This window comes from Mobula birostris, chromosome 8, assembly GCF_030028105.1.
Source record: "Mobula birostris isolate sMobBir1 chromosome 8, sMobBir1.hap1, whole genome shotgun sequence".
NCBI classification, from domain to species: Eukaryota; Metazoa; Chordata; class Chondrichthyes; order Myliobatiformes; family Myliobatidae; genus Mobula; species Mobula birostris.
This window is the reverse complement of record NC_092377.1, coordinates 11,323,808-11,342,319: the sequence shown is the minus strand read 5'-3', so window position 1 is coordinate 11,342,319 and position 18,512 is coordinate 11,323,808. Positions and strand designations below refer to the sequence as shown.

Sequence of the window (18,512 nt, the reverse complement as noted above, 5' to 3'; positions counted from 1 at the left end):
TGAGTCCTTAATGTTGAACACTCCAGCTTTAGCGAGCAAAGTCTTCACCTCCAACATTCAATATCCAGAGAACAAATCCTTCACTTCCAATAATCCGCATCCAAAGAATGAATCTTTAACTTCCAACACTCCAAATCCAGGGAATGTATACTTAACTTCCAACATTCTGTATCAAGGGAATGATTCTATAACCTCTGACACACCACATCCAGGAAATGAAATCTCAGCTTTTGACATTTATTCTTCAGGAAATGAATCATTAACTTCTGACATTGGAAATCCAAGGAACGAATCCTTCATCTCTGACACTCCTCATTCAGAGAAGAACCCTTTAACCTTTGACACTTTTCAAATTAAGAATGATTCTAATGGTCTTCCACCGAGGAATGACTCCTCAGCAGTGTTTGGTAGCCTCAAGCCTTCACTGCTTGCTTCAGTGGCAGGTGTTTGGAGCTCGTGGACTGCACACTTAGACCAGAGACCAGAGGCAACAGTCTTGTTCCAGTCTTTGGATGTCAATGAAAACATAAGAAGAGGACATACAAATTTGCTTCACTCTGACCATCTTTCCAAATTGGATCACATTCCAATCTTGAGAATGTATTCATCCCATGGAACTATAAACGTAACTGACTTTCCAGGCTTTTCACTGACAGTTCCAGGACCATTCCAGGAAAACTGGAGTGTTTTCCAAGCAAATCACTTGGGTGTGATTGCTGGTTCTTCCTCCCAAGAGAACTTTATGATATCAGCTACCCAAACGGAAATGGAAGCTCAAAAGGAACTTCAGATGACCTGGTCGGCTTTATCCCTAGATGGAAAAGTGGAGGAAGTCTCCAGGAGCCCTGCATTACCTGAAAGCTCAGGAGGTCCTCAGGTAATGACTTTGTTACCAGTACACTTGGGACCACAGGTGCCATCTCTCAATACCTCTACCCCATTGCTATCAAAAGATCCCAAACATGTGCAATACAGTGACATTTTTACAGTGTCAGAATCTGAACTTACACTGGTCAGTAGATCGATGCAATCATCAAGTGACAGCCAAATCTTAAGCACTGCTTCGACAAATCAGCAGCACATAAGGACACTGAAGGACCACACCTCAACAATTTATGCTAGAGAGCTACCCACTTATAATCTGGAACTGCAATCTTTGCCGCGAGGTGAACAGATAAGAGAAATAGCGTTTTCAACATCATTCCAGCTGAATGTTGGATCCTCAGAGCCAATATTGTTGCCCATATTGCTGATGAGTTTTCCTGCTCTTCCTTCCATGGGTGAGTTGGCCTTTGAACTCAGGATGAGCATAGTGACAAACGAATGGCTCCTGAAGGGCTCTCAGACCTCGCCAAATCTTCAGTTCAACTCTTCATCAACTATGCTTCCATCACCTCCAGCTCGCCCCCATGACGTCCCAGGATTCAGCGAGACCTTCGACTCTGGCCTGAGCAGTGCAGAACCAGCAGTTGCCCCCAACCAAGCCTCCTCCCTGCTCTGTCTCTATGAGGGCATGGTTGGCAGGAGTTGCTTGTGGGGAATGTTGATCGCTAACCGTATGTCTGCCCAAGTCTGTAGTCTTAGCTAGTTAAAAAAAAAATCACCAAAAATCACTGTAGTAGCTAGTCCACTGGTGTTGGTCGTGGTTAGACTGAACATGTAAATTAAGGAGAATTTAGAGTGTATGATATAATTGATTGCTTGGTTAAAGGTTAGAAATTAGTTAAACACCATCACTTGTAAAGCTCATCAAGTAGTTTTAGCAGTGTTGATTAATTAATTCATTCATTCATTGAGATACAGCACGGAGCAGGCCCCTCGAGCTGTGCTGGCCAGCAACCCCCTGATTTAGTCCTAGCCTAATCACCGCACTATTTACAATGACCAATTAACCTACCGACCAGTACGTCTTCGGACTGTGAGAGGAAACTGGAGCACCCGGAGGAAACACACGCGGTGATGGGGGGGAACGTACAAACTCCTTACAGGCGGTGGTGGGAATTCAACCCAGTCGCTGGCAACCTAAAGCGTTGTGCTAACCACTACGCTACCGTGCCGCCCCGACCACGTGTGAGTTTGGGTTCTGCCGTTGTAAGACATGCAGAAATAATTCTGCATATTATTACATAAACAAATAACAAGAACAATTCTGTTGTTATTTTTTAATGGAAAAATATGCAACAATTAATTTCCATTTAAGAAATAGGGATCAGAGGAGGATGTTGACAGGACCTGAGGGCCTGAATTACAGGAATACGTTGAATAGATTAGGACTTTACTCTCTCTAGCGGAAGAATGAGGGGAGATCTTATAGAGGCATACAAAATTATGATGGGGTTTCGATTTGGTGAATACACACAGGCCTTTCCCTCTTGGGTTAGAACTAAAGATCAAGGATTAAGGGTGAAAGGAGAATCTAAGAAAGATTTTCTTCACTTAGAGTTTGGTGAAAGTGAAGAATGAGCTGCCAGCAAAAATGGTTGATGAGGGCTCAGTTGCAATGTTTAAGAGAAGTTTGGATAAATACAAGGATGGGAGAGGTATGGAGGGCTATGGTCCAGGTGCAGGTCGATGGGAGTAGGCAGAAAGCCAGGATAGTATGGACTAGATGGCCCAAAAGGCTTATTTCTGCACTGTAATGCTATATGACATAATGGCTCCTCAGGGTAGGGGAATCCAAAGCTGGAGGATATAATTTTAAAGTGAGAAGGGAAAGATTTAACGGGGACATGAGGGGGGTCAAGTTTTCCACGCGTAAGTGAAGGGTACATGGAAGTAGCTGTCAGTAGAAGTCATAGAAGCAGGTACATGCTCATTCTAAGCAAAATTCTTCATTTAATGTCCGTCCATCAGGGTTGGAGGTGGTTTTGCAGAAAGGGAGACCAAGCTGATTGTGTTGAAGGAGGAAGTGCAGTGGCTGTAACTGTGGCTGTTTTGAATAATGAACCTCAGGTGGGTGTGACTGGTTCGACCCGAGAGACAGATGAGTTGTTTATAGTTTTCATTGACTGTAGCTAAAGCCAGTTTACCAGAATCAGAGTCAGAATCAAGTTTATTATCACTGTTGTGAAATTTGTTGTTTGGAGGCAGTAGTACAGTATAATGCATAAAATACGCTATAAATTATAATATGAAATGTACGATACTGTGCAAAAGTCTTAGGCACCCTAGATTTTTTTTATAGTTTCAGATGGTATGTCCTCCACAGAGCCCTGACCTCAACATCACTGAGGCTGTCTGAGATTACCTGAGAGTTATATTTTCTTCTAAAACTGCATGACAGTGTACCTAAGAGAATTGATGCAGTTTTAAAGGCAAAAGGTGGTCACGCCAAGTATTGCTTTGATTTAGTTTTTTACGGTTTACTGCTCGTTATAGTAAATTCATTACTTTTGAAAGCATCTTTACAGAGTTTTTTTTTTACCTGTGGCTAAGACTTTTTCTCAGTGCTGTATAAGTAGAAAATTAATTGTGTAAAGAAAGAGCAAAAATAGTGAAGTCGTACTCGTTAGTTGGTTCAATGTCCTGATGGTGGAGAGGAAGAAGCTGTTCCAAGATGTGGAGTTAGGGTCTTCAGTCTCCTGTACCCTCTACCTGATGGTAGCATTGAAAAGAGGGTCTGCCCTGGGTGATGGGGGTCCTTAATGATGGATGCCACTTTTTTGAGGTATTGCCTTTTGAAGAATTTTTTTTAGAGATACAACGTGGCCCTTCCGGTCCTTGGAGTTGCACCATGTAACAACCCCTGTCTTAACCCTAGCCCAATCATGGGACCATTTGCAATGAACAATTAACCTACTAGCTGGAATGTCTTTGGCCTGTGTGGAGTACCCAGAGAAAATACACGTGGACTGTAATAGCATCATGCTAACCACTATGCTACCATGGTGCTGTGATGTCCTAGCTGGTGAAGAGACTAGTGCCCATGAAGGTGATGATTGAGTTTACAAACCTCTGCGGCATTTTCCGATCCTGTGCGGTGGCCCAACCGAATCAAAGCGTATCAGCAGACCTTCTCAGAAGAGAGAAAAGCACAGGTTTAGTTTATAAGATCATAAGGCACAGAAGTAGAATGAAGCCTTTCAGCCCACCAAGCCTCCTCCTGTTGGGTCAGTGTTGTGTTGAATGTGTCGCTTTCGTGCAATTTGAACCAATTGCTTCAACGAGCCTTTGCTTTTGATCATGCTCGCAAACAAGTGCGAAATTAATCAACTTAGCACGATAATTAACCAGCAGAGTCCATCAGGTGTAGTTTGATTCAAGAAATATCACAAACGAACTCTGAAAATGGATATCTTGGAAAGACACACTGAAACTACTGGAGGAATTCAGCAGGTCAGGCAGCAGCTATGGAAAGGAAGAAACAGTCATTGTTTCAGGCTAAGACCCTTAATCAGGGTCCTAGGAGAAAGCAAAGTGAAGAGAAGAGAGCCTGATGAAGGATCTAGTCCCGAAGTGTTGACTCTTTTCCATAGATGCTGCCTGACTTGCTGAGTTTGTCCAGTATATTGGGTATGTAAACCAACTCTGACTTGAGTTGAGTGATAGAGAAAATTTGTTTAATAAATACAGTGGATTCTGGTCAGTTGGGATAAATCGGGATCAGCACATTTTGGCTCAGTTAATCAGCTGTCCTATTTAGCCAAAGTTCCATGGAAATAGTTAGAAGATATAAAAAAGGCAAACTATTGTTTAACTGAGTAACAATGTATGTACTTAAATGAAATACAGAACAAATTACATAACTACCAATACCTCAATAGTACTATAAAACTGTGTATTACTTCCTAATAGTTATCACTGGAGGAATTCATCTGCTGTATTCTTTTCACTGACTGTAAATGAACAAAATCAAACGTAGACACTTCGTGCAGAGAATGGATAGCCTTCATACAGTGCTTTCAGTGACTGCATCCTCCAAATCTTCATTTTTATTTGAACATTCAAGATACGTTCAGATTCTTTGTAGTTTCTATCTTGTTGAAGTAGTGAAATGGTTTCATTTTCACTCGCAGCCATTTCTGGCGTCTCCAAGCCTGAATGCTTGAAACAGCAGTGAGAAAAGTAGTTTGAATTGTCTTACTGCTTATTTCTTGCCAACTATCAGTGGCATAAATCACGGCTTTGTGAATATAAACACACACAGCTATCACTATTTAAATACCGATCACTCTAAGTACAGTATGGTGTCTAGCAGTCACGGCATCATATTCCAAATATACGAAGGGAATCCTGGCAATGTTATCGATATAGTTTTTATTCTTTCTGATTAACCAGAATCCACTGTATTGTGAGGGGGATATTGCAGAGAAATTTTACAGTACGTGACTGATATGAACTTTGGCAGCTGCTGTCTGCTTCAGGACTACATCTGGGCCCATCTGCATTTGATTTTTGAAAATGACTTTGTTCTCTCTTCTAGTACGAGGGACATAGTTTTAAGGTGATTTGGGGAAATATAGGGGGAAATGTCAGAGGTAGTATTTTTTCCACACAGAGAGTGGTGAATGTGTGAATGCACCGCCAGGGGTGGTGATAGAGGCAGGTACTTTAGGGATATTTAAGAAACTCTTAGATAGGCACATGGATGAGAGAAACATGGAGGGTTATGAGGGAGGGAAGGGTTAGATTGATCTTGGAGTAGTTTAAAAGGTTGGCGAAGCATCGTGGATCGACAGGCCTGTACTGTGCTGTAATGTTCTATGTTCTATATTCTTCGGTCACACCATCGACTAACACACACATCCCTCTGATCATTACTAACCCAGCACCCGGTAGCTATGAAGATATTGCCATCTAGTGTCGAGTGTGCAGACTGCCATTTTTCCACCAATTTATTCCTCACATCTGGCACAGACTTCCTACAAGGGCCCAGATGTTTCCTGAGTAGGAGGGGCACTGAAAGTCTAATTAATGTCATTCCAAAGTGTAGATTTCGTGCACGTCATGCTGAAGAGCACAATTCTTTCTTGCAAACTCTGAGAGGACACTCAAAGTCTGCAAGCTCAACGCTTAAATAGAACATTACTATTGTGATTAGTTATGTGTATTACTGTACCCTGTGAGAGAGCCAGAACACACAGTGTGCTTCCAGGCTTTGATCTAATACAAATTACAACAAAGCAGATCAAGGCAGTTAATATTTTTTTATATCCTTTGACTTAAGAAAGGAAAAATTTTTTAACTTTCCTGCCGAGCATTTGTCTTTTGCTATCTTATTTATTTAGAGGTATAGCGTGGACCGGGCCCTTCCTGTCCAACAGTCCACCAATTTAACCCTAGCCTAATCATGGGACGATTTACAATTCCCAAACAACCTACTCGCCCATGTGTCTTTGGAATGTGTGCAGAAACTGGAGCACCCGGAGGAAACCCATGCACTCTTGGGAGGGATGTAGAAGGCTGCATGGAGATTGAAGTCGGAACTCCGACGCCCTGAGCTGTAATAGTGTTGTGCTAATTGTTACGCAGCCGTATTCACTCCTCATTTCTTGGATCTTGAGCATCCTTCACAGGAACGGAAATCTGCATCCTGATCCGGTTTGGGAATGGTTGCCTCCGGACGTTCCGCGAAGCACGGACTCTTAGCTGCGCCAAGGAGACGCTCAGTTCAGAGGGGGATAAGGAATAGGTGGGAAAGGCTGGTCGTAGTATTTTGAAGATGTCCTCAGTGCTGGGGAGGCTGGATCCCATGACGGAGCCGGCTTAGCTTAAAACTCTCTGCTGCTTTTTCTGATCTTGTACGGTGGTCTCTCCATGCCAGATGGCGATGCAACCGGTCAGAAAGCTCTCCACGGTGCACCGGTAGAAGCTTACTGGAGTCTCTGGTGACACACAAACTCCTCAAACTCCATACGAAATATAGCCGCTGGCGTACCTTCTTTTTGATTGCATCGATATGTCTCAGAAGAGTTCCCACGTTCATCACTCTGGTGTGAGTGTGACGGGAGGGCCTCTTGTGGGCTGAGAAGATAATCCACAGTGTAACTCTACACTGCTCTCTCCTCACAGGTGGAGTGTTCTACAGGACACAGTTTACACTGTACTCTCAGATCACTAGAGATCCAGAAAACCTTAAGAACTATGTATTAATATGGGTAAGTAGAGTGTTTCCATTGTTGTCCTGCCAGCTAACCTTCTCTTGCACTTCAGAGTCTCATTCGCAATGCCTGCTTGGTTAAGACAGAGTGTCAATAGAGCCGGAGCCTGTGTCTCCCGCATTCTGCTGGGAAAGAATAGACAGTGAAGAAAGAACATGATCAACAATTGGGGGCGGGGAAGTGGGGGGGGACAAAGAAAATGGCTTTCATAGAACATTGAACACGATTTGTTTTACTTCATTTAGTGACAAGGCATAGAAACAGGCCCTTCAGCCCTTCTAGTCCATGCTGTAGCATTTAAACTGACTTGTCCCATCAACCAGCACCTGGACCATAGCCCTCCATACCCCTCGCATCCATGTACCTATCCAAACTTCTCTTGAAAGTTAAAATCGAAATCACACCTGACACTTGTGCTGGGAGCTCGTTCCACACTCTCACCACTCTCTGAGTGAAAAGGTTTCTCCTCATGTTACCCTTAAATGTTTCACATTTCACCCTTAACCCATTATCTCCAGATGTAGTCATACCCAATCTCAGTTGAAAAGCCTGCTTGTATTTACCCTATGTGTACCCCTCATAAATTTGAATATCTCTACCAAATCTCCCTTCAATCTTCACTCTACACTCGATACTGCAGAGAATAAAACCCTAAACTATTCAACCTTTCCTTATAATTCAGGTCCTCTAGTCCTGGTAACATCCTCGTAAACGTTCTCATTACTCTTTCATTCTTATTTTTATCTCTCCTGAAGGTCTTTCCATCTTTTCATCACTTCATACTTTTCCAGATTGAGACCATGAGACCATAAGATATAGGAGCAAAATTAGGTCATTTGGCCCATCAAGTCTGCTCCGTCATTTCATCATGGCTGTTCCATTTTCCCCCTCAGCCCCAATATCCTGCCTTCTGCCTGGATCCCTTCATGCCCTGACTAATCAGGAATCTATCAACCTGTGCCTTAGATATACTCAATGACTCGGCTTCCAAAGCCAGCTGAAGAAATTCTTCCTCATCTTCATTCTAAATGGACATCCTTCTATTCTGAGAATGTGTTCCTTTAGTCTTAGACTCCCCACCATAGGAAACATCCTCTCCACTCCTTGGAGGCCTTTCAATCCTATCAAGGATTGAACTCCATCTGCCACTTCTCAGCCCAGCGCTGAGTTCCATCCATGTCCTGTTGAAACCTGCAACAAATTTTACACCGTTCATAAACCTCCAGCCTTTGTACCATCCACAAACTTAGTAACCCATCTTTCCACATCCTCAGAAAAGTCACAAAGCCTATTGTTATGTTGAAAATGTTGCATAACTTCTGATTTCTCTTGTCACCCTCCCTACTTCCCTGTCATTCAACTTCCCTGGAAAGTAGATATCCTGGAGTGATACACACAAAATGCTGGAGGAACTCAGCAGGTCAGGCAGTATCTATGCAAAGGGATAGAGTCAGCTTTTGGGGCCGGGACCTTTCATCAGGATGGGAAAGGAAGGGGCTAAAAAGCTAGAATAATACCATGGTGAAGAGGAAGGAGTACAAGCTGGCAAGTGATAGGTGAAGCCAAGTGAGGGGGAAGGTGGATGAGTGTGGGAGGAAGGATGAAGTGAGAGTTAGGAGAGCTGAACAAGTAGCAATCTGATAGAAGAGGAGTGTGGACCATGGGAGAAAGGGAAGGAGGAAGGGTACCGGGGGGAAGTGATAAACAGGTGAAGAGAAGATGTGAGAGGGGAACCAGAGTGGGGAATGGAAGAAGAGAGAAGGAATGCTCTGTGTAAGGAATCTGAAGAGAAGTTGTAATTTAATTAAATTTACCTTTGAGTGACTCTCGCTTCTATCCTGCAATGTTAATGGTTCGCTCATTCATCCCAGTGTCTTCAATTGTGTTTCAGCTCACCAGGTCACTTCAGGATTGGAATTACACTGTGCACGTCGTATCTGTCAGGTGAGGAGGGATATCTCATTGAGGATTATATGTAGAGAGTATATTTTATGTAGTGCAATATATGATATAATTTGTAGTATATTTTATGTACTGCCCCAGAACACTAAATTTTTTGATATATGTCAGTGATAATAAAACTGATTATGATTCAGTAAATGGCAGGATTCTTAGAATTTAGATTAATTAATTTATTCAGATTCAAAGTTCAAAATAAATTTATAATCAAAGATTCATCTTCTCATGGGCACATTCAATAAATCCCTAATAGGAAAATAGCCACAACAGAATCACTGAAAGTGCGCGCCAGCTTGGGTGTATACAGTGAAATGCGAGTTTGCGTTAACAACTAACACATCCGAGGGACGTGCAAGTGTGACCACTCATCTGGCACCAACAGAGTGTGCCCACAACACTCGGCAGAACACAAGAAGTGACAAAGCAAAGGAAAACAAGGCCTGTTCATCCCTCCCACCCACAGTGAATATTATTTCAGCATGGTCTACACATGGGCCAAGTCGCCGGGTCAAAGAACACTGAGGCTGTCTACAAGAAGGGTCAGAGCCGTCTTTATTTCCTGAGGAGACTGAGGTCCTTTAACATCTGCCAGACAATGCTGAGGATGTTCTATGAGTCTGTGGTGGCCAGTGCTATCATGCTTGCTGTTGTGTGCTGGGGCAGCAGGCTGAGGGTAGCAGACACCAACAGAATCAACAAACTCATTCGTAAGGCCAGTGATGTTGTGGGGATGGAACTGGACTCTCTCATGGTGGTGTCTGAAAAGAGGATGCTGTCTAAGTTGTATGCCATCTTGGTCAATGTCTCCCATCCACTACATAATGTACTGGGTGGGCACAGGAGTACATTCAGCCAGAGACTCATTCCACCGAGATGCAACACAGAGCGTCATAGGAAGTCATTCCTGCCTGTGGCCATCAAACCTCACAACTCCTCCTTTGGAGGGTCAGACACCCTGAGCCAATAGGCTAGTCCTGGACTTATTTCATAATTTACTGGCAGAACTTACATATTACTATTTAACTATTTATGGTTCTATTACTATTTATTATTTATGGAGCAACTGTAACGAAAACCAATTTCCCCCGGGATTAATAGAGTATGACTATGACTATGTTTCTACTATGCTGAGTTGTTCTATGACTCTATGACTCTAAAAATTCATGGAATCATGGCTTTGGGGAACTGACATAAAGAAAAGTTAGGGGATTGAGTAGAGCAGGCATGACTTTGATAGACTGGAAGATAAATGTAACTTCTCATGGGAATTTCCAATAAACTGAATCCAAGAGATTAACCTTTCATTATGGATCAGGATAGGGGATTGGTAGCTGATTTTCCAAAGAAATCTTACAGTTGTTTCTCACCAAATCTACACTCGCTGCCTCACAGGCAAGGTAGGGTGTTCCACAGTACAGTGGCTCTTGCGGATACAACCATTTCCATACTTTGTCCTCTTTTTATCGATATTCGTCCTGCATCTGTTGCTTATTGTGTGCAGTTCTGGTTGCCACATTACCAGAAGGATGTGGGGGCTTAACCGAGTGCAGATGCTCAACCAGGATGTGGCCTGGATTGGAGATTGCTAGCTATCGGGAGAGGGTAGGCTGACATGGATGGTTTACTCTAGATCCGCAAAAGCTGATGAGAGAGCAGATGATGGAAGTTTGTAAAATGATGAGAGCTGTAGACAGAACAGGCGGTCAGACTTCTCTTTCCCAGGGTCATTATGACCATCATTATGTGCTGTGTCGTACGATGCGGCTGATCACGGTCTCCATGGCCATGATTGTTCTTGGCAAATTTATCTATAAAAGTAGTTTGCCATTGCATTCTCCTGGCCAGTGACTTTACAAAACAGGTGACCCCAGCCATTATCTATACTGTTCAGAAACTGTCTGCCTGGCGTCAGTGGTCGCATAACCAGAACTTGTGATATGCACCAGCTGCTCATACGACCATCCACCACCTGCTCCCATGGCTTCACGTGACCGTGATCGAGGGCAGGGGGTGAGTACCTTGCCCAAGAGTGATCTGCAGTCTAGCAGAGGGAAGAAGTACCTTACACCTCTTTTGGTAGAGGTGCATCAAATGTCTTTAGACCATGGAAGAAAGGGAAGGAGGAGGGGCACTAGAGGGAGGTGATGGGCAGGTGAGGAGAAGCAAGGGGGTAAGAGGGAAGCCAGAATAGGGAATGGAAGAAGAGAGAAGGTGGAGGGGGTGAAATTACCAGAAGTTAGAGAAATCCATGTTCATGTCTTGAGGTTGGAGGCTACCTAGACAGAATAGGAGGTGCTGCTCCTCCAGTAGTTTTGTCATGCTGCTGTTTGAAGAACTTGATCCTGAGAGTGGGGAGGCTATTGTGTATTTTCCAAGTTCAGAGAGTTGCTCCAACAATATAAAACGCTGATTGTTCTGCAGTTGGGGTATTGTGTGCAATTCTGGTTGCCCAATTATGGGATAGTATGGAGGCTTTGGAAATTAACATGCACAACATGCCGGAGTAACTTAGCAGGCCCGGCAGCATTCACGGAGAGGAATAAGCAGTCGACGTTTTGGACCGAGAGCCTTCATCAGGACTGGAAAGGAAGGGGGAAGAATCCCGAATAAGAAGGTGGAGGGGTGGGGAGTTAATACAAGCTGGCAGGTGATAGGTGAGACCAGGTGAATGGAATGGTAGTTCGGTGGGGAGGGTTTATGAAGTAAGAAGCCGGAAGTTGATAGGTCAAAGAGGTAAGGGGCTGAAGAAGAAAGAGTCTGATTGGAGAGGACAGTGGACAATGGGAGAAAGTACTGAGGAGAGGCACTAGAAGCAGAAGATAAGAAGGTGAAGAAAAAAGAAGTGGTAAGAGGGAAGTCAGAATGGGGAATAGTAAAAGGGAGGAGTGGGAGGAGGGAGATATGATCAGAAGTTAGAGAAATCAATGTTCATGCCTCAGGTTGGAGACTAACCTGACTGAATAGGAGGTGCTGCTGGTCTAAGTGTTTTGCCAAGCCCTGATCCTGAACTGTCCTTTGGGGATCGGTGTTCGGGTTTACTAGAATGCTTTCTGGATTAGAGGGTATGAGCTATGAGGAGAGGTTGGACAGACTTGCTTTCTTCCTCTGGAGCTGCAAAGGCAGAGAGGTGATTTGATAAACCAAATGCTTAAGTTGTCTACAGCTGGAGTAGGGAATAATGAACTCTTGGCAGGAATTTCTGGTGTTCAAAGTAAATTTATTATCAAAGTACATATACGTCACTATATACAACCCTGAGGTTCATTTTCTGACAGGTGTAACCCTTTCACTGGGGCTCATATCTGTAGTAGCTGGGTGTTTCATTTTACTCACAGTGCTAAATCCACATTGTCAACCACAGGTAGAACTTCCCTTCTTAGAACCCTTCGTCTTGTAAAGCACTCCTTGCAATAGGGTCTCCCCTTCGGGTGGGGTCCTGCAGGCATTTTCTCTGATGCTCTTCCTTCTGCACCTCCCACCAGAAAAACCCCAAACCAGACCAGTGACCTTCAGAAATCTCTTCCTATCCAGCTCTCTAGAACATTCTCTCATATCCCACTGGGCAGAAGGTTACAACATGTACCCAGACAGTCCCGATTAGCTGACACAGCATTCCTAATTGGGCTACGTAAGACCATAGGGCAAAGGAGAAGAATCAGGCCATTCAGCCCATCAAGTCTGCTCTGCCATTCCGTCATGGCTGATCCCAGATCCTACTCAACCTCATACATTTGCTTTCTCACCATATCCTTCTGTAATGCCCTATCCTATGAGGAAACTCAACTTCCACTTTAAATATACACATGAACTTGGCCTCCACCGCAGTCTGTGGAAGAACATTCCACAGATTCACTACCCTCTGGCAAAAAATCCTCCTTACTTCTGTTCTAAAGGGTCGCCCCTCAATTCAGAGGTTGTGCCCCGTAGTTCTGGCTGCCCCCATCATAGAAAATATCCTCTCCACATCTACCTTATCTAGTCCTTTCAATATTTGGTATGTTTCAATGAGATCCACCCCCACTCCCACCCATGGCATTCTTCTAAATTCCGGTGAGTACAGTCCCAAACCTGTCAAACATTCCTAAGACATACTGCTTTGTGGAAAAATACTAAAATAAAAATATCTCACAGCATAGCAATAGAAATCTTACGCATTACATGGGCATGCTCAATAAATCTATAGAATAATAAATATAACAGAATTAATGAAAGACCACTTAACTAGGGTGTTTGACGAGAGTGCAGATGACAATGAAATGTGCAAATATAAATGAATAATAATAATAAAAATTAAGTAAATAATAAATATCAAGAACCCGAGATAAAGGGTCCTGCAAAGTGAATCCATTGGTATGGGAGCAGTTCAGTGATGGGGCAAGTGAAATTGAATAAGTTATCCCCTCTGGTACAAGAGCCTGATGATTGAGGGGTAATAACTGTTCCTGAACCTGGTGCTGTGGGTCATGAGGCTCCTGTACCTTCTCTCTAAGAGTAGTAATGAGAAAAGAACATGACCTGGTTGGTGGGGGTCCCTGATGATGGATGCTGCTTTCCTGCGACCGGGTTTCATGTAGATGTGCTCAATGGTTGGGAAGGTTTTACCCACGATGGACCGGATTCAAGTTTATGTGTCAACTCTGAAAGCCGCTGTCAGATGCTCTGTTATAACAGTGCCTGCTTATACACCCATCGCACTTTCTAGGCCAATAATGACAGTAAACATTAAGAAGTGTTCCCCTCAGTTTCTGAATTGATTTAGAAAATCTAGAGCAATACACAAAATGATGTACAAACTCAAACAGATCAGACAGCATCTATGGAAAGGAATAAACAGTGTTAGTGTACTTTTGAAGGGTCTTGGCATGAAACACCAGTTGTTTAATCCCTCATCATTGATGCTGCCTGATCTGTTGCGTTCCTTCATCATTTTGTGTGTGTTACTCTGGATTTCCAACAGCTGCAGAATCTGTTGTGCTTAGAAAATCTTGTTGCCTGGTGCATGCGTTCCTGCTGTGGTGCGTTCTTATGCTAAAATGAATTTCTTTCCTGTCATTGATCAGCATATCTGAACTCAACACAACCTCATCAGTCCCGATCACAAAAAGATCAGCAAGATTAGCAAGATCAATCAATGACAAGCGGTAAGAAATAGTTAACTTTTGACCAGACTTTCCAACGCTACATTCCTTTTCTGGGTAAATGGAAGATTGTGTGCAGTTTTGGTCACCTACCTAGAGGAAAGATGTAAATAAGGTTGAAGGAGTACAGAGAAAATTTACAAGGATGTTGTCGGGTCTGGAGTAATAAGGAAAGATTGAATAGGTTAGAACTTTATTCCCTAGATCACAGAAGATTGAGAGGAGATTTGATAGAGGTACACAAAATTAAGAGGGGTATAGATAGGGTAACTGTAAGCTGGCTTTTCCCTGTTTGGTTGGATGGGACGATAACCAGTGGTCATGGCTTAAGGGTGAAAGGTGAAAAGTTTAGGGGAACATGGGGGGAAAATTCTTCACTCAGAGAACCATGAGGGTGTGGAATGAGCGTCCAACACAAGTGGAGCTTGCAAACTTGATTTCAACATTTACGAGGAGTTTGGATAGGTACATGGATGGTAGGGGTAGGGAGGGCTATGATCCCAGTGCAGGTCAATGGGAGTAGGCAGTTTCAATGGCTCAGCATTGTCTAGATGGGCTGCTACTGTGCTGTAATTTTCTATGACACTATGTTAATAAAGGTTGCACAATAGATTGGCTTGAGTTAAAATTCAAATTTATTGCCATGGACAAACGTATGAAAAATAGCTTGTTTGCAGCAGCAACAATACTATACTCAACACAGTCACTTAGATAGACACGCGAATATGCAGAGAATGGAAGATTCTGGAAATTGTGCAAGCCGAAGGGACAGGTACAGACACTTAGATAGGTACTTGGATGAAAGAAAACTAAAGACCTATATGGGAATGAAGGATTAGATTGATCTTGGAGTGTTGCACGGGGCGACTGAGGAGAACCCAAGTGCAGGACACCAGCACGTTGACTGAGTTGGAGATGCTGGCGTAGACGTGAACGTAGAACAGCAAACCGGAGGAATCTTGACAAGGAGACGGGATCTACAGGGACTATCTTGAAACTAGAGCAGAACTTGGAACTGAACTTAGAACTAACGGTTCTAAGCAGATGAGAGAACGAAGTATCACATAAGAATAGACCAACAAATTGGCGACCTGTGTAGTGACGCCATCGTACTTATTTCACAGTCTCTGATGCAAATCAGGTGTACCGTCATTAAGTAAACTAGCAGCAATTGGAATTCTAATGGCTGTAATTAGGGCATAATCAGGGAGAAAGGAGCGTTAAAGGGGAACAACCAAACGGAACCCTGACATGGAGTAGGTTAAGAGGTCATTCATTACAACATCATGGGCTGAAGGTCCTGTGCTGTGCTGTTACTATTCTATGTCCTGTGTTCTTTGACAATAATAAATCAATTCCAGTTCAATTCCTTGCCATTTTTCTGAGACAGTGGGTCCTCAGCCAAAGGAAACCTCCTCCCTCCATCCAGCCTCTTGGATAAGCTTTGTGACTTCTCGTTCTTCTAATTACTGGAGGAGACATGCTGACCCTCCTGCATTTCTTTCCATACACTTCAGTTCTGAACTGAATCAAACTGAAATACATTATCATTTCTCACATAATATTCTGTCCTCAGTTATCACTGCGAGGCCATTCTTCATCACAACCTCACCAAAATTTACCTGGAGGGAAGTGTGGTCCAGGAGAGACTGATGGACAGATCTTCTCTCATTGGAAACAACCTGTCCATTGACGACATCATCGTTCAACCCATGGGTGAGTCAATTATTATGGTTGTGTCTTTTGCAATGGTTTTGTAGCACACGCAGACTGAGTTGAGTTCCTTCAAAAACACAACAATTTTGGGATCCTTCCTTGAGGAGAGAGAAGATTTGTGGGAGATATTTTATACTTTATACTTTATTGTCTCCAAACAATTGATACTGGAGCGTACAATCATCACAGCGATATTTGATTCTGCGCTTCGCGCTCCCTGGAATACAAATCGATAGTAACTATTAAAAATTTAAATTATAAATCATAAATAGAAAATAGAAAAGGGAAAGTAAGGTAGTGCAAGAAAACCAAGAGGCAGGTCTGGATATTTGGAGGGTACGGCCCAGATCCGGGTCTGGATCTGGTTCAGCGGTCTTATCACGGTTGGAAAGAAGCCGTTCCCAAATCTGGCCGTACGAGTCTTCAAGCTCCTAAGCCTTCTCCCAGAGGGAAGAGGGTCGAAAAGTGTGTTGGCTGGGTGGGTCGTGTCCTTGATTATCCTGGCAGCACTGCTCCAACAGCGTGCGGTGTAAAGTGAGTCCAAGGATGGAACATGGAAGGTAGGTAGGACTGCTTGTGGGAAACCTGATGTTTGAGTATTTAAGTTGGAAATGGTGCAACATTTATGGTGAAAAAGCCATTTACCACATTGGTGCTCATCTGTCAGGACATTGAGTACGAGTTGAGACATTACATTTGGTGGCCACTTTGTTAGCTACCTCCTGTACCTAGTAAGGTGGTCACTGAGAGTATGTTCGTCATCTTCTGCTGCTGTATCCCACCTGTTTCAAGGTAGAATGTGTTGTGCATTCAGAGATGCTTTTCTGCACGTCACTGTTGTAACACTTGGTTGGTTGAATTACTGTCACTTTCCTGTCAGCCTGAACTAGTATGGTCATTCTCCTCTGACATTGCTCATAAAAAATGTCTTTTCGCTCCCAGAACTGCAGTTCACTGGATTTTTTTTTTTTTTATTTTTCTCACAATTCTCTGTAAACTCTAGAAACTATGATGCGTGAAAATCCCAGGAGATCAGCAGTTTCCGAGATACTCAAACCACCCTGTCTGGCACCAACAATCATTCCGTGGTCAAAGTCATTTCGATCACATTTCTTCCCCATTCTGATGTTTAGTCTGAACAGCAACTGAACCATGTCTGCATTCTTCTATGCGTTGAGTTGCTGACACGTGATTGACTGATTAGATATTTGCATTAACAAGCGGGTGTACAGGTGTACCTAATAAAGTGGCCAATGAGTGTATCGGGTGATGGTGTGGAGATGCACCTCCACCAAGGAAAGTGTAAAGTGGTCCTTCCCCCTGCTCACCTGCAGGTCATCCTTGGGCAAGGTATAGCACCTGCTTCGCCCCTCAATCAGGGTCATGTGAAGCCATGGGAGCAGGTGATGGATGGTCACATGAGCAGCTGGTGCATATCACAAGTCCTGGTTATGCGACCACTGATGCCAGGTAGACAATCTCTGAAGAGTATTGATAATGACAGGGGTCATCCGTCTTGTAAAGCCACTGCCCAGAAGAAAGCAATGCAGGAAGATTGTTCCCGATGTTGGGGAAGTTCAGAAGGAGGGGTCACAGTTTGAGGATAAAGGGGAAGCCTTTTAGGACCGAGATTAGGAAAAACTTCTTCACACAGAGAGTGGTGAATCTGTGGAATTCTCTGCCACAGGAAACAGTTGAGGCCAGTTCATTGGCTATATTTAAGAGGGAGTTAGATATGGCCCTTGTGGCTAAAGGGATCAGTGGGTATGGAGGGAAGGCTGGTACAGGGTTCTGAGTTATTTGATCAGCCATGACCATACTGAATGGCGGTGCAGGCTCGAAGGGCCGAATGGCCTACTCCTGCACCTATTTTCTATGTTTCTATGTTTCTAAACCACTTCTGAAGAAAAATTTGCCAAGAATAGTCATGGTCTTGGAAAGACCATGATCACCCAAGTCATATGACATAGCAAATATTGAATGAACAGACACTGAGAGCATGAGATGTAGATCTTTGAAGTGAGTCTGTAGCTTGTAGAATCAGTTCAGGGTTGTGAGTAAAATTATCCATGCTGGCTGAAGGGTAATAGCTGTTCTTGAACCTGTTAGTCTGGGACGTAAACCTCCTTCCCGATGGCAGTGGTGAGCTGAGAGCATGGTGGGGTTCCTTGGTGATGGATGCTGATTTCTGTAGCAGCACTTCATGTTAGACGTGCTTCATATAAGTGGGGAGGGTTTTGCCTGTGATGGATTGGACTGTATCCACCACTGGCCTAGGCTCTCTTGCGTTAAAATGTATATTACATTGAACATACTCTCTTATTTTAAAACTGACACTCATACTTCGTGTTCTTTATCCACAGTGAACTGTTCTGCTGATGAAAACCCCAGTCAATACAAGTGGACGGAGACCAGACCAAGCAACATTCAGGTCCTGTCCTGCCTGTCAAATCGAGGCCTGTACGCAAGCAGGAAATGGTAACTCTCCTCCAAACATTTTTAACCTGTTCATGGCCAATTATTCTATGAGCATACATGGGTAGGAAATGTTTATGGGCTAAACATGGGTAAATGGGAGCTGGGAATCGTGGTCGGCATG

General features: G+C 43.5%; 1 protein-coding gene across 6 annotated transcripts in view; it reads left to right on the top strand.

Moving 5' to 3' along the window:
- Positions 1-18,512, top strand: part of adgrg6 (adhesion G protein-coupled receptor G6) — a 181,053-nt gene that overhangs the window by 97,577 nt on the left and 64,964 nt on the right. For all 6 annotated transcript variants that reach the window (XM_072264787.1, XM_072264786.1, XM_072264785.1 and 3 more), the window contains 5 exons: positions 7,012-7,097; positions 8,992-9,044; positions 14,120-14,200; positions 15,774-15,913; positions 18,277-18,391. In XM_072264787.1, coding sequence (XP_072120888.1) covers positions 7,012-7,097; positions 8,992-9,044; positions 14,120-14,200; positions 15,774-15,913; positions 18,277-18,391 — 475 coding nt within the window. The remainder of the gene's footprint in view (positions 1-7,011; positions 7,098-8,991; positions 9,045-14,119; positions 14,201-15,773; positions 15,914-18,276; positions 18,392-18,512) is intronic.